Source organism: Panthera tigris, chromosome A1, assembly GCF_018350195.1.
Source record: "Panthera tigris isolate Pti1 chromosome A1, P.tigris_Pti1_mat1.1, whole genome shotgun sequence".
Classification (NCBI taxonomy): domain Eukaryota; kingdom Metazoa; phylum Chordata; class Mammalia; order Carnivora; family Felidae; genus Panthera; species Panthera tigris.
In genome coordinates, this window is record NC_056660.1 from 7,693,860 (window position 1) to 7,708,295 (window position 14,436).

A 14,436-nucleotide genomic window follows, 5' to 3' on the forward strand; every position below is an offset into this window, starting at 1 on the left:
TTTCCTAACCGTCTTAATAAACTTTTTAATCTTTGCCAATCTGAGAAGAGGCCAGTAAAGAGGCTGGTTTTAATTTGCCTCTCTTTAATTGTCAGTGAATGTGAGCATCTTTTTAAATATTTGAGGCATTTAAATTTCTTGTCTACAAACTGGCTAGTAGTGTAATTTTTCTTTTTTCTTTTGGTTGCTTTCTGTTTTCTTAATTTTAAGAACTATATTAAGCAAATTAGCCCTTTTTTAAATGTTGGAAATATCTTTTTTTGCTGTTATGTAGGAAATTTATTTTTGAGGAAGTCAAATTGATTAAAATTCTCTTTTGACTTTTGCATTTTGTGTTTTCATAATATTTTAAAAAATATTCTTTGAGGTACTTTCCTCTTTAAACTCTTTAAATATTCAGTCAGAATATTTGCCTGAAAAACGAAAAGACCACTTGCTTTTATCTATTTTATCTAAATAGCCATCTTTGCTTATATCTGGATTCATTCTGTCATTTTGTGACAGCTAGTGAGTTGTCGTATCTGACTGCTGTCCTCACCAGCAGTCCCCTGAAGTTTGAAATGCCAGCCTTATCTTATTTCTTCGTATGTATTTGAGGTCCAGTTTTGTGCCTGTTCTATTGTATTGACCCACTACTGATATGAACCTTTATCAAATATTTTCATTACTGTAGCTCTTATCACTTTTTACTATCTTGTGCTCTTATATCACACTTGATTCTTTCTACTTTTTCTTAACTCTTCCTCTGTACTGAATATTCTTTAATAATTTTCCTGGCTATTCTCAGTGTTTATTTTTCCACATAGATATAATGGGTTTGGCTAATTAAAAATTTATTTTTATTGAGCTAGCATTATGTTTTTAGATCAGTTAAGGGTAGTATTGAAGTCTCTATAACAAACAGGTACAGGTATTTATTTCCTTTTGTTCAGTTTACCTTTTGTTTCTGTTAGTAGAGTTTTAATCTCTTCTTTCTATAAGCCCTGTACATTTCTAGTTCGTGTAGCCCTGGATTTTTACGTTTTGTTGCGTGTTGAGGTATAAACCACGTATCATGAAATTCACCCTTTCAGGATGTACAGTTCAGCGGTTCTTAGCGTGTCCACAATTGTGTAGCCATTATCACTATCTAGTTCCACATTCCCTCCCTTCACCTCAAAGGGAACTTCACACTGGTAGTAGTTACTCCCTGTTTTCCCCATCCCTAGCCCTTGGAAAGCACTAATCTACTTTAGGTCTTCATGGATTTGCTGTTCTGGGCATTTCATAGAAATAGAATCATTAAATCAATGGCCTTTTGTGTCTGGCTTCTTTCACTTACGATGTTTTCAGGGTTCATCCATGTTATAGCATGTATCAGATTTTTCCCCTTTTTATGGGTGAATAATATCCCATAGTATGGATGGATCGGATTTTATTTACACATTTATCAGTTGATAGCCATTTGGGTTTTATCTCTTTTTTGACTATTATGCATAATGCTGCTGCGAACATGCATGTACCACTGTTTGCAGGAACGTATGTTGTAAATTCTTTTTGGTAGCATACTTAGGAGTGGAGTTGCTGGGTCATATTATAACTATGCTTAACCATTTGAAGCGCTACCAGACTGCTGCCCAAAGTGACTACATGACACTGCCTTCCCACCAGCAGTGTTTGAGGGTTTCAGTTTTTCCATTTGCTTGCTAATACTTGGTACTGTCTTGTTTTTATTATAATCATCCTAGTGGTATGAGTGGTTTTGTGGTTGTGATTTGTATGTCTCTAATGACTAATGATGTTGAGCTTCTTTTTATGTGCTTCTTTGCCGTTTTTTAAAGTTCATTTATTTTAAGAGAGAGTGCGAGCGCTTGTGCGTGGGGGAGGCGGGCAGAGAGAGCGAGAGAGAGAATCCCAAGCAGGCTCCACAGCCTGAGTGCAGAGCCCAGTGCAGGGTTCAGACTCACCAACCGTGAGATCACGACCTGAGCTGGAATCAAGAATTGGACATTTAACCGACTGAGCCGTCTAGGCACCCCCTTATCTGCCATTTGTGTGTCTTCTTTGGAAAAATGTCTATTCAGATCCTTTGCTCATTTTTAAATGTAGTTATTTGTTTTTATTGTTGAGTCATGAGAGTTCCTTATATATTGTGCATATGAGCCCATTATTGAATATGAGTTGTAAATCTTTTAATTGATAGTTTACTGCGGAGTGTAAAAAATTTTCAATTTTGATGAAATCCAGTTTACTTTTGATTCTTTTGGTTATGTGTGCTTTAGGCGTCCTATTTTAAGAAACCATTGCTTAGCTGAAGATCCTGAAGGTTTATGCTTGTTTTCTTAGAGTTTCATAGTTTAGCTCCTATGTTTAGGTTATTGGTCCATTTTGAGGTAATTTTTATATATGGTGTGAGGTAGAGGTTGCATGTTTTATATTATGTTTCTGTTTTGTGTAGCTGTCACCCCTAGAATTTTACCATGCTTGCTTTTACTAAGTATGAAATTGTGGAAGAGGAAGGAGGTAAAGATATTATTATGAGGATTTTTAATGACTTTGTTTCTTTCTGCCCTTTTTTAATGTTATAATTCCTAGAATCTTAATTATACTTTGACTTTAATCTATCTCAGATTAATTGTTCTTCTTTCGCTGTCAGTGCTTATTCAGATTTACCCATATAATTTGATATTCTATTGTTTTAGGGAGAAGGAGTTACCTCTATACCGAGTTAACCATTTAATTGTTCTTTCACCAAGGAGATGTGAGAGATAAAAATGTCTTCATTGTCCCCCTCATTTGCCAACTGTGTATAAACTTTAATATGACCATTCATTTGGGGTGCTTGGGTGGCTCAGTCGGTTGGGCGTCTGACTTTGGCTCAAGTCATGATGTCGCCGTTCGTGAGTTTGAGCCCCGCATCGGCCTCTGTGCTGACAGCTTGGAGCCTGGAGCCTGCTTCGGATTCTGTGTCTCCCTCTCTCTCTCTCTGCCCCCCCCCTTTCAAAAATAAATTAAAATATATGACCATTCATTTTCCTTCCTTTGATTATATTATTTCATTGTTTAATGTTGCTGTTGCTGATGCAGGTTTAATGTTGCTGATGTCATTGTTTTTTGGGAGTTTTTTGTTTTTAGATAGTTTGTCTTTTTTCTGGTAGCTTTTTAGATTTGTCCCTTTATCTTTGTCACTCTACAATTTCAGTTGACTGACAGATTTGTTTTTACTTACTCTGTGTAGATCTCTTGCTCAGGATTTCTTAAATTAGGATTTATATGGTAAATTAATTCTTGAAAATCACAAATCTTGTCTTTGAATATTGCTTTTTCTCCCCAATATTCTTTCTTTTTTTCTCCAGGAAATTTGCCTTCTCATTCTACCTTTTGTGTCTCCTGACTACTTTTTCATATTTTCCGAGTTTTAATTTTAGGTAATTTCCTCTGTTCCTTCTCTGGTTTATCTTTTCTCTCTTTGATTGTGTCTACTTTGCCATTTAACTCATTTGTTGAGTTTTTCCCCCCTTTAATTTCAGTGATTATATTTTTTACTCTTCAAGAGTCTAGTTCTATTTAAGAACAAATGTCCTGTTTTTTCATGTTTGTCATTTCTTTCATGTCCTTAATCATTTTAGTTTTATTTCTTTTACAGGGTTCTGTTTTCTGAGATTCCTTTTTCTCAGGGAATTAATTCTCAAGTATATTGTGCATTCCAGCTCTTTGAGAGTTCTTCTAAGTGGGATTGTTTTTCTGGGGGGCAGATCTTGTGTATTCTGGGTTGTAGAAGCACTCATCAAAAACAGTTGGTGTTTGCTTCATGCAGACGTCCAGTGCCAGTGCAAGTTTCATGTGAATTTCTCACTGGGATTCCTGTCACATGAAGTCTGCTGGAAATTTTCCCTCTTACACCTGTGCATGATACAGGCATTGGGTTCTTTTCTCTGGACACCACCCCGGTCTGCTCCTTTCCTTCATCTCTCTCTTCCACAAACAAGCAAGCTTACTTTTTTTTTTTTTTTTTTTTTGGCCTCTGTTGGCCAGTAGGTAGAAAGTTTTCTCCTCCTACATTCACTGGTGTTGCAGCTTTTCTAGACTCCTTGGCTTCACACTGGGATTTGGGTTCCGTTCCCCATGTTTTATGGGCTGAAGGCCATATTTCATATTCTCCTGTGGGCATTAAAGCCTCAGTTAGAGACTATATCTGGCCTAGGGTTTTTTCCTCCGACTTTTCGCAGTATAACCTCTTAATTCCAGATCTTTCTTTAATTTCTTGTTCTTGGAGTTCTTTGTTGTTGTTCTTTTGACCTTAGGTATATTTTAAATTTGGGTTGTATTTTATCTTGTAGTTCTGTGTATTCACAATTTCGGTAGGGGTTGAAGGGACGGTATCGTGTTAGTGGAATCTGATTTCCCAGAAACGATATTGCCCTAACTGGTTGTTTGTATTTAGGAATGCTGTTCATTTAGTATACGTTAATATTGTAATTACATTTACTGTAATCAATCCTCTCATTATTTACAAGAGTCTTTTTGTTGGTTTTCCCAAGTATAGAATCATGTCATCCAAAAACACTGATAGTTTGACTCCATAAAGTAGCCTTGAAGTTTTTTATATTAGTTCTTCTATTTTGTTAATTGCTCTGGTTAACTCCTCTGGTGAGCATTTCCGTATGGTTTCCTCACTTTTATTTGAATTGGGATACATTTAAGAAAAGATGTTTTTAAATGTTCTGAAGCAATTAATTTAACAGGTCCGACTCAAGTATGACAGTTTGCATTTAACCCAATGAATTACAGTGCATAGGTATTGTTTATGATGTCACCAAATTGTCATTCTAAGAATAAATTAGAAAAAGTAACACAAAACATAAATACAAAAATGAAATGTTTCTGAATCATCTTTTTTTTTAAGTACAAATTTCCATTCTTCCATATTGTCTCTTAATGGTATCCTCAGTGGTCTCTATATTTGCTTAAGCGTTCTGGTGATCGAGTACCGGTGAACAGCAAGGCACTGGTGTGGGAATCACTACAAGTAGGCCTTCCCCCTGTATATGGAAAGAGCGAACTTCTAAAGGAGTATTTACATGTGAGAGAGATGAAATCAAACCTGTTCGTTTTCATTCATCTTTACTTTTGACTACTCATTTCTGTAGTATGGTTCCACTCCTTTGTGCCGTTTGTAATTTAGTCCTGTATATGGGCAGTTGGTAGTAAGTGAGTTGTGGCTATTGTCTTCATAGGAAAGTACAGAATCCCTCTCTTCGAGCAGCTATGTGCATATTTTACTCAGTTCTTTAACGTGTTTGTAAAATATTCTGGTGGCACAAAGCTGTGCCTTATGTGGCTAGGTTTGATGTTTCGGTAATTTGGGGTTCATTTCATTTCTAGCTTCCTATGCATTTAAATATCCTGTTACCCCTATGGGTGGTGGTACTTCATAGTGTACATGCTTTCTTTTGAATGTGTTTAAATAACTTACCTGCCTCAGCTCAGAGACGTGAATGCAAATGTCAGTGTTGTAACTTTGTTTTAGAACAGCTACAACATTGACAATTTCATAGAAAGCTGGCTACTTATCGCTTCTAAATTCTGTGCGTGAATTTCCTTCTTAACTGACCACAGATTGTTTTTGGTAATCTTTCCCCATGTATTGAGCCTTAAGGAGATAGTGTACCTTCTGTCCCACTTACACACCTACTTTGGTGTCAAGATTTTCCCCTTCACCCCGTGCTGCACCTCCGCCACCCCACGTGGCTTACGTAGTTGCTCATGTTCCTACTACAAGTAATGGACCCCTTTCTACCCTCTAGTACAGGACTTAGGAACCGGGCGACCGTAGAGCATATTGACTAAGAGCACAGGCTTTGGAATCGAATAGATCGGAGTTTGAGTCCTGATTCCTTTGCTTAATAACCTGTATTTGTCCTTAGAATAAGTTTAAAAACCTTTTTAATGTTAGTTTCCTTTGCAGTGAGGTGAATATGATACACCTACCTCACAGGGTTGTTGTGAGGGTTGAACAGACTGATGTATATGAAGTACTTTTACTAGTGCCTGCCCCGTGAGAAGTGCTCAAGAATTGGTAGCTGTATTTCTTGCTGCTATTTAACTTAAAGGTAGTAAACACGTTCGCTTATCTTTGATGACTTGGCCAGTTTTATCTTGGAAAGACTTGGAATACTAGCTTAGGAAAACTCTTAAATGCATTTCATATTAGGTAAGTGGGGAGTATTTATCTTTCAAAGATAGTTAAATAATTCGATTTTTTGCTGTATGGATTAACCTGCAATTCGATGTGTAATACAGAGTTAAGAAAACACAGAGAACTCTGGAACAGTTTTTTTAAAAAAATAAGCTTATATCTTAATATAGTAGCTTGGTTTCCTTATAAATACTGGTTTTTTTTAAACGGGGGTTTAGATTTTTAGCGTTTCTCTTAGATACATTTAAGACACGCTTGACAATGCCCGGCCTGTTTTCATGTCAGTGCAGTAGACATTGTATTATAGCGGTACGACTGTCACATTTGGAGTTTGGAGACCTGGCTTTGAGTCTTGGCTTTGCTGTCGACTTTGCACAAATGTCACACTGGTCAAGTCAGAACCTCTTCATGTCTGACTTCTGTACTGTGGTGCTTGTAACTTGACCTGCCTCGCCTTCCTAACTCATTTAGTTGCTCAGAAAATCAGAATAATTACCTTAAGGCTCTTTAGAAAGTGGAAAGGGCTATCCCGAGTAGAGCGAAGTGTTATCTCAGTTCTCACCTTATTTTTGTCCACCTACATCTGTCCAAAAAACAGTGTTGGCGTTTTACGAATTTCTCAAAATTGAACTTCATGTCCCTGTTAATCATATTTCTCTGACAAGAGGCATTTTGGTAAACTTTTTTCTTGCACTGTGAGGTGGCATATTACTTTAAAGGTGTGTGTTTTAGTCACTCCCCATGGCCACAAAGTAGTTCGGGGAGTAAGCTGGGTTTTTTAAAGAAGTGTACCTATAGCTCTAGAAATTCTTTTCAGTCTCTGCTCAGAACTGATCACCTCCATTAAGCCTTTGATTGATTCTACCTGGTTTTAATTAACTTGCATTCCATCTGCATTTATGCATGCAGTTTGCAGTATGTTAATTTACAGTGGAGTGTTTTTGTAAGTCATTTTATGTCTTTTACCTGTGACCTGGACTTGTTTTCTCGGCTAGTTGGAACCTCCTGAAGGGTTACGACAATTGTCCTTTCCCTTTCTTCACATTAGAATCCTAATAGAGGATGCCCTACATACAATGATTTCTTCTAGTTGTGTTTGCATAAAACTTCCACTAAAATCCAGTGGCATCATTTGACCTAATATTACAGAGTACACATCTGCAGAAATTTTCATTTGTTTTAGCGTATGCCTATTTAGAGTTAAAAGACAAAAGGCATAAAAAGAGTGTACTGCTTGATTAAAAAATAATAGTGTGTAAGCTGCCATGTACTTCAGCTGAGACTAGACTTCATTGTTTTGCTTTTTCAAACCATTCTGTTAACTGTATTTGGCCAAAAGAAATCTAGTAAATCTCATTAAATAGTTTGATTTTTAAAACTATACTCCTGGAGGATAATGTGGTATTTGTGTTAATAGCCATAGTTTTAAATGATTCTTTGCCAAAAAGGAATTGAGCCCTTGATGAGAGAAAGGCTTTTATTAAAGGCTTATAAAAAGGCTTTTTGAGAGTCCCAGTTGCTTATTTCTCCTTTTTCCATAAAATTAATTTCTTAAATTACCAATGATTCTTACTATTGAAGTTTCTCATGTAAACCTTGATATGGAGGAGACTATTCTTGCAATCAATTTCCTAGCTTATTTGGAAATGGCTATGTTTGAAAAAAAGAAACGTCTTTACAGTTGCTTGCATCAGAGCTTTCTCTAAAACAAACCAAGATAAAATCATGGCTTTTATTTTTGCACTTAAAGAATTTGCTAAAGAGGATGTTTCTTCCAAATGAATGTTTGCATTTTATTTTCCAGACCTTTTTCTCTAAAACCAGTTTTTGCTCCTAAGAAACATTTTTACGTCTTCTTCAGGAATGTCCTTGTCTGCCGGATCTTCTCCTCTTCATTCTCCCAAGATCACTCCACATACTTCTCCTGCGCCCAGAAGAAGAAGTCACACTCCAAATCCAGCAAATTACATGGTGCCTTCTAGTGCCTCTACATCTGTTAATAATCCCGTTTCTCAGACTCCATCTTCTGGTCAGGTGATCCAAAAGGAAACCGTCGGTGGGACGACTTACTTCTATACAGACACAACCCCAGCACCTTTGACTGGAATGGTACGTCTACATGACGGGAGAAGTGAGAGTAGTCTTACAGCAGTTCCTTCTTGATAATGAGATTAGTGAGGAGGTCCCCCCGCCTTGCATCTTTTTATTGTGATGTGAAAACGTATTTACTTTTCTAACTTAGATGATGATCCTGACCTCTTCTTATCTCTTCAAAGTAAGCTTTCTGTATTAATAACAACTCCAGTTTAGACAGAACCGGGTTTAATCACAAATTAGATTGTCTTCTGGCTCTAGTTTAGTACTTTATGGCACATTTTGCTCATGGGGTTACCTTGTACTGGTGCTAGCTGGAGTTGATGTTTGCTGCGTTTCTTTATAGGTGTACGTAGTTTTACCTCTGGTAAGAACTTGGAGAAAGTACATGGTTTCTTATGGTAGTTACTAAAAACAAACTGATGATAAACTCTTGCTTCAGGTGAGGCAATGATTTAATCTCTAGATCTCTGGGTAGTGGAGGACACAGGATGATAAGGGGCTTCCAGTGTGGGTTATTGGTAAGGAAGGAGGAAGCCCAGCGGGGGAAACCCTGATCATGGATGAAGAAAGAGCTACCAAAGGAAGGCAGAGGGAGAGAGGGCAAGGGGCAAAGAGGGAAGTGTCGTCATGTTCCATAAATTGTATCTCTTGGCTTCATTCTGGCTATGTCCAAAAATTGGTTTTTAACCGGTATGGTGAAATAAGTAGTGGATGAAGAGCTTGTGAGTTCGAAAGCCAAGTTCCATTCAGGTAGGTGAACTGATCGAAATGGTAGCCATTTGACGTAATTACAGAGGATGGGTGTTTCGATGAAAAGTATGCCTGGATTTTAGTAAGCAGATTTTGATCTCACAAGTTAAACTAATGGTTTATTTTGATTAATGGCTTACTAAAAGGCAATTTGAAAGGAAAGATGACAGAGTTCTTTTATGTGTTTTTAAGAGTCCCTCCCGGTCCTGCCATTGTTTTGTGACTTTTGAATCTTAGTACCTCTGAGACCATTTCCCCAGTTGTAAATGGGGATAATAATTTAGTGAAAACATTTATAGAAGTACTTGTAAATTATGTAAAATGTTTCAAGAACTAATAAATAGCTAATAGTCTTGTTCTGTTTTGTTTTGTTTTTGGTCAGAGATCTTTCAAAAATTATCACAGAACAGCTTGCCGAACAGAAGGTCAAATAATTGAGGTAGAGTAGAGACTTTCCTTGGTTCTTTCAAGTAAGAATTCCATCAATGTGTTACCTTTTTTGGGGGTTTATTATAATTATTTACATTTTTATTATAGCGTATTTGTAGAAAGTAGTTTAGTTTAATCTATAAAGAGGTTCTTTTGTCACAAAACTCTCTCAGCTGTTTTTGTAGAGATTACATAGGGCACATTTTTATGATGTTTTTACCCTTCAGACCACTGTTAGAAATGTGCTCATGGTGAACTTGAGCTAATTAAGCCAAACTGTGCTCTCTGGTGTAAGAAAACCGAGGCAAGAGAAAGGAGATCTTCCCCTGCGGATATAGGTTAAAGGAAACCATACATACAGGTGTTGCAAAACCACTTCCTGGTTGAGATCCAGAGCAGAATGATTATCTGAGGGCAGCAGAAATCAGCTGAATTCATTTTACAAAGACGAAAAACAAAGCGTCTGTTTCAGCTTTTTCAAAATGAAAAAGGAAAAGATAGTTTAGAATGTACGTTTATTTTGTATCAGGGGCCGGTGAAGAGGAAGGAGAGGCAGAGGCAGAAGAGAAGAAGCCAGGGGGTGGGGAAAAGTCCACTCGGAAAAATGAAAGCAAAGAGGCTTGAAGCAGATTCGGTAACTTTGCCGTAGTTTTGCCCTGAAGGTATTTAAATAGACTGTTCACTCTTCTGTTCGCCTGAGCCGCGGACCAGACCCAGAGTCAGTCCGTCGGTCCGTCCTCCTCACTGTTGCAGGGTGAGGTGCTTACCAGTGTGGACGCAGCAGTCTGTCTAGGTTGGCCACGAGAAGCCCTTGCAAGGGGGTGGTTCTTTGGGGAGCCAGGGCAGGGTTACCTCGTTATCTGACGCATCCAGACACCTCTGTCACCGGCTTTCTTCTCTCTTCCCGCTGCTTTAAAAAATGCTGACGGACTACATAACCTCTTCCAAAGTGCAGCTTTGGCCTCTCCTTGGAAGTTAGGTTTTACTGTGTCCGAAGGAATGTTTCCTTTCTCGTCAGACTTTTACATTGATTACTACAAGATTATTTGTATAAAGTGAGTTCATTCTGAAAGTGTCCCGACAACAGCTGTCCTCTCAGGTGCTTATTAGTTCACTGTGATTTCAAGATGAAAATGTATCCATTTATCTATCGCTGTCATTTAAAGCTTACAGCTTTACCGAAACAATGAAAAAGCTGATCGAGTGAGAAAGGTTGGTTATTACATTTCCCCCCTCCCTGCCTTTTTAGGTATTTCCAAACTACCACATATATCCTCCAACTGCACCTCATGTTGCCTACATGCAACCAAAAGCAAATGCACCCTCCTTCTTCATGGCCGACGAACTCCGACAGGTAGGCTTTCAGAGTTCCTGGGGCGAATCCGTAATGGCTGTTGTGCTGTAGCGCCGAGCCGGAGAAAGAACAGAGCTCTTTTCAAATGAGATCATGTGATCAAACATGCTGTATGCACCAAAGCAGCTAGAATGTAGAGCGTATGAGTCCTAATTGGCATATTTATTTAAGGAAACCCGTTTTTCAAGAAAATTTGTAGATCAGTATGTGTTAGGACGTAAAACAGAATAAATAGCTACTTAAATGGGCCACCTTTTTGCGCTTCGTATCCTGTGCATTGAAAGGTCTCTGAAATATATAAATAAATTATTGAAATGGTGTCTAACCTTCAGACCACTTTTTGTTAATATCTGGAGGTTGAGAATAAGTAGTTTGGCCTAGAAATAAACCTCATTTTAAAAGAGCTTAATATTGGGGCACCTGGGTGGCTGAGTCCGTTAAGCTTCCAGCTCTTGGTTTTGGCTCAGGTCGTGATCTCAGTTTTGTGAGTTCCAGCCCCGTGTCCGGCTCTGTGCTGACAGCATGGAGCCTGATTGGGATTCTCCCCCTCCCCCCACCGCCCTCTCTCGGCTCTCTCTGCCACCGCCCCTCCCCCCCCCCCCCCCCCCCCCCCCCCCCCCCCCCCCGTGTCTCTCAAATATAAATAAACTTTAAAAATTTTTTAAAAAGTAATAGAGCTTAATATTTTCTATAAAGTAGGTTTTATAAAATAATTTTTTTTTTTTTTTAGGTAAACAGCTGGACATTATTTGATACGTAGAATTTCATTGTATACTTATAGTCTCAGAAAAAAATGTTATTTCACACAAGTTGTACCAGTATAATGTTGATGAATAAATTATTGACGAGCTTAGGGTGGGCCTTGTCTTCAGCCACAGAGTTATAGTTACGTGCTTTGGGTCAAAGCGTAGCTACTTAACCCCGACCTTAATTATGGGCAGGTCTCTCCAGGCCTGGAATTTAGACGTTTTGTCGTTATTAGAAATGTCGTTTCATGTTGTCGACATCAAAAAGTGTGCATATCAAAAAATATTAATACGTATTTACTTATAATAAGAAAATCAGATTTTAGAAGCTCTGTTTATATGTAAATATACTTGTTTTCTTTTTTTAGGAGCTGATTAACAGGCATTTAATAACAATGGCTCAAATCGACCAAGCAGATATGCCAGGTAAAATGCGAGTTGGTTCATCCTTCCTTTTAAAGGTTATCAGGATCTCGATGTACATGTTTTTATGCCTTGAACAGCTAGTTACAATTTTATGAGTGTATTTATTTGAAATCCACTTTTGAAGAGTTCCAAGATGCCACAGATCATCGAGTCCATTTCAGTTCTCCATGTGACATTATTCTAGTTTGTCAAAAAAGTTAGGTGGTTTTAAAATTCATGGTGATTTACTGCACTGTGCATTAGAATATTGTTTCCTGAAACTTGATAAAGTATGGATACTTAAACAGACGGGGAAGGTAATTATTACTTTTGAAACTGTGGTGTACCAGATAATGTGCTGATTAAATTCTTTATATGTCTTACTTTCTTCCTCATAAAAATCCTAGGACATTGACACGAATACTGTCCTCTCCCTCTTACGTATGAGGAAAACTGAGGTTGACAGGAAGGCTAAGTAATTTGCCTTTAGCACTGATGGCTAGTAATCAGCTGGTCAGTCTGGATTTAAAGCTAGGTTTTTGACTGTACCACAGTGTTTCTCAGAGTACATTAAAATCTCTTTCCCTAGCTTATTCTGTATATAGCAAGATTAAATATGGTATAATTTAGCAAAACTTTATAAATAATGCAGTAGGAATATATTTGCCATAGAGATAATCTCAAAGCATGTGGTTGTAATCAAGGACTCAACATAGTCTACTGTGCATTTTCTTGATTGCTAAAGAATTAAAAGGAATAATATGTCTAGCTCTTATGCCCTAACACCAATCTTTTCAGTTTAGATGGACAGGGAACTGATCTGTATTCAGGTTGGAATTTTCCTTAATTATTTAACATTGTCTTTGAGGTCTTAGCTGGGATAAAAGAAGAAAAGAAAAATAAGTAGGTTTATTTTTGCCTTTCCAGTCTTTATGACCACAAGTCGTATGACCAGAGGTTGGGCATAACTTGAAATTATAATAGAGCTTAGGAAATAGCTGGATACGAGATTAATATATGTCAGTTAAATTTCTGTAGGCCAGTAGCCAATAACTTAAATATAATTAAAAGAAAAGATGCAACTTACAGTGGTTTCAGCTTATCAGTAGCTAGGGAATAAATGCAACAAAAGATGTGTGCGATCTCAATGGGGGAGACTTACTAAGAGATATTAAGTAAGATAAATAATTAGAGCAAAATATTATATATTTAAAAAAAATTTTTTTTAATGTTTATTTTTGACAGAGAGAGAGAGAGAGAGAGACAGAGCATGGGGGGGGGGGGAGCAAAGAGAGGGAGACACAGAATCTGAAACAGGCACCAGGCTCTGAGCCATCAGCACAGAGCCCGATGCGGGGCTCGAACTCACGGACCGTGAGATCACCTGAGCCAAAGTCAGACACTCAACCGACTGAGCCACCCAGGTGCCCCCAAAATATTATATTATAAATAGGAAGACATAATGAGTAAGATATCGGTTTTCCTAAACTGATTTATAGATGCAGTATAATTGCAGTCAAAGCATATGAGCTGTTTTTACTCATAATACTTCTGGCATTTACTTCATGTCCTAACGGTTTATTTATTAAGGGCACAGTCTGACAAGACTACTCCCATTTCAGATGCCCGCCAAGGTGGGGTGCCCAGGCTACCCACATTCTGACTAACTACCAATTTGGGGGTTTCCATAACCACTACCACCAGCCTCCCCCCACACCCCACCGCACCAGTTCAGTAATTTGCTAGAGTGATTCACTTTAGGACCTGTTGCTGGTTTAGTGTGTAGAGGCTACAGCTCAGGGACAGCCAAATGGAAGAAATGCCCAGGGCAAAGCGAGGGGGTGGGCACTCGTGTACAAAACTTTAAAAACTTTTGGGGGCGCCTGGGTGGCGCAGTCGGTTAAGCGTCCGACTTCAGCCAGGTCACGATCTTGCGGTCCGTGAGTTCGAGCCCCGCGTCAGGCTCTGGGCTGATGGCTCGGAGCCTGGAGCCTGTTTCCCATTCTGTGTCTCCCTCTCTCTCTGCCCCTCCCCCGTTCATGCTCTGTCTCTCTCTGTCCCAAAAATAAATAAAAAACGTTGAAAAAAAAAATTAAAAAAAAAAACAAAACTTTTTATAGTATAAAATATTAGCGAATAGATTTAACATATCAGTAGAGAAAGATTTCTTCTACAGGAGGCAAAGATTGCTGACTCTTAAAGAAAATACTGCTAAATTTTACTAAGTTAGAATTGAAAAGCAATCCAAAGATACCCACAGTAAAGAAAAAACCTGGAAGAAGATATTTACACAGTTGACAAAGAATATAAGAAACACAATTCAGTAAGAGCAAAAAAAACTCAACAGAAAAATGGCCAAAAGATAGGAATAGGCACGTAAAGAAAGGAAATTCACATGAGCAGTACATGTATGAAGAGATGTGAAACATCACTGACAATTAGGGAAAATGCAGGTAAGCTCGAAGTCCAGTCGTGTA

The 14,436-nt window shown here is 38.1% G+C and overlaps 1 protein-coding gene across 14 annotated transcripts in view; it reads left to right on the forward strand.

The window, feature by feature from the left end:
• Positions 1–14,436, forward strand: part of PAN3 (poly(A) specific ribonuclease subunit PAN3) — a 131,209-nt gene that overhangs the window by 85,027 nt on the left and 31,746 nt on the right. For 11 of the 14 annotated variants that reach the window (XR_006218706.1, XR_006218711.1, XR_006218883.1 and 8 more), the window contains 4 exons: positions 8,040–8,287; positions 9,408–9,464; positions 10,704–10,808; positions 11,923–11,980. Coding sequence is in view for 11 of the 14 variants with exons in the window: in XM_042989421.1 (XP_042845355.1) it covers positions 8,040–8,287; positions 9,408–9,464; positions 10,704–10,808; positions 11,923–11,980 (468 nt within the window). In the remaining 3 variants the exon portion in view is untranslated. The remainder of the gene's footprint in view (positions 1–8,039; positions 8,288–9,407; positions 9,465–10,703; positions 10,809–11,922; positions 11,981–14,436) is intronic. The other 3 variants (XM_042989347.1, XM_042989577.1, XM_042989467.1) reach the window with 1 other exon arrangement.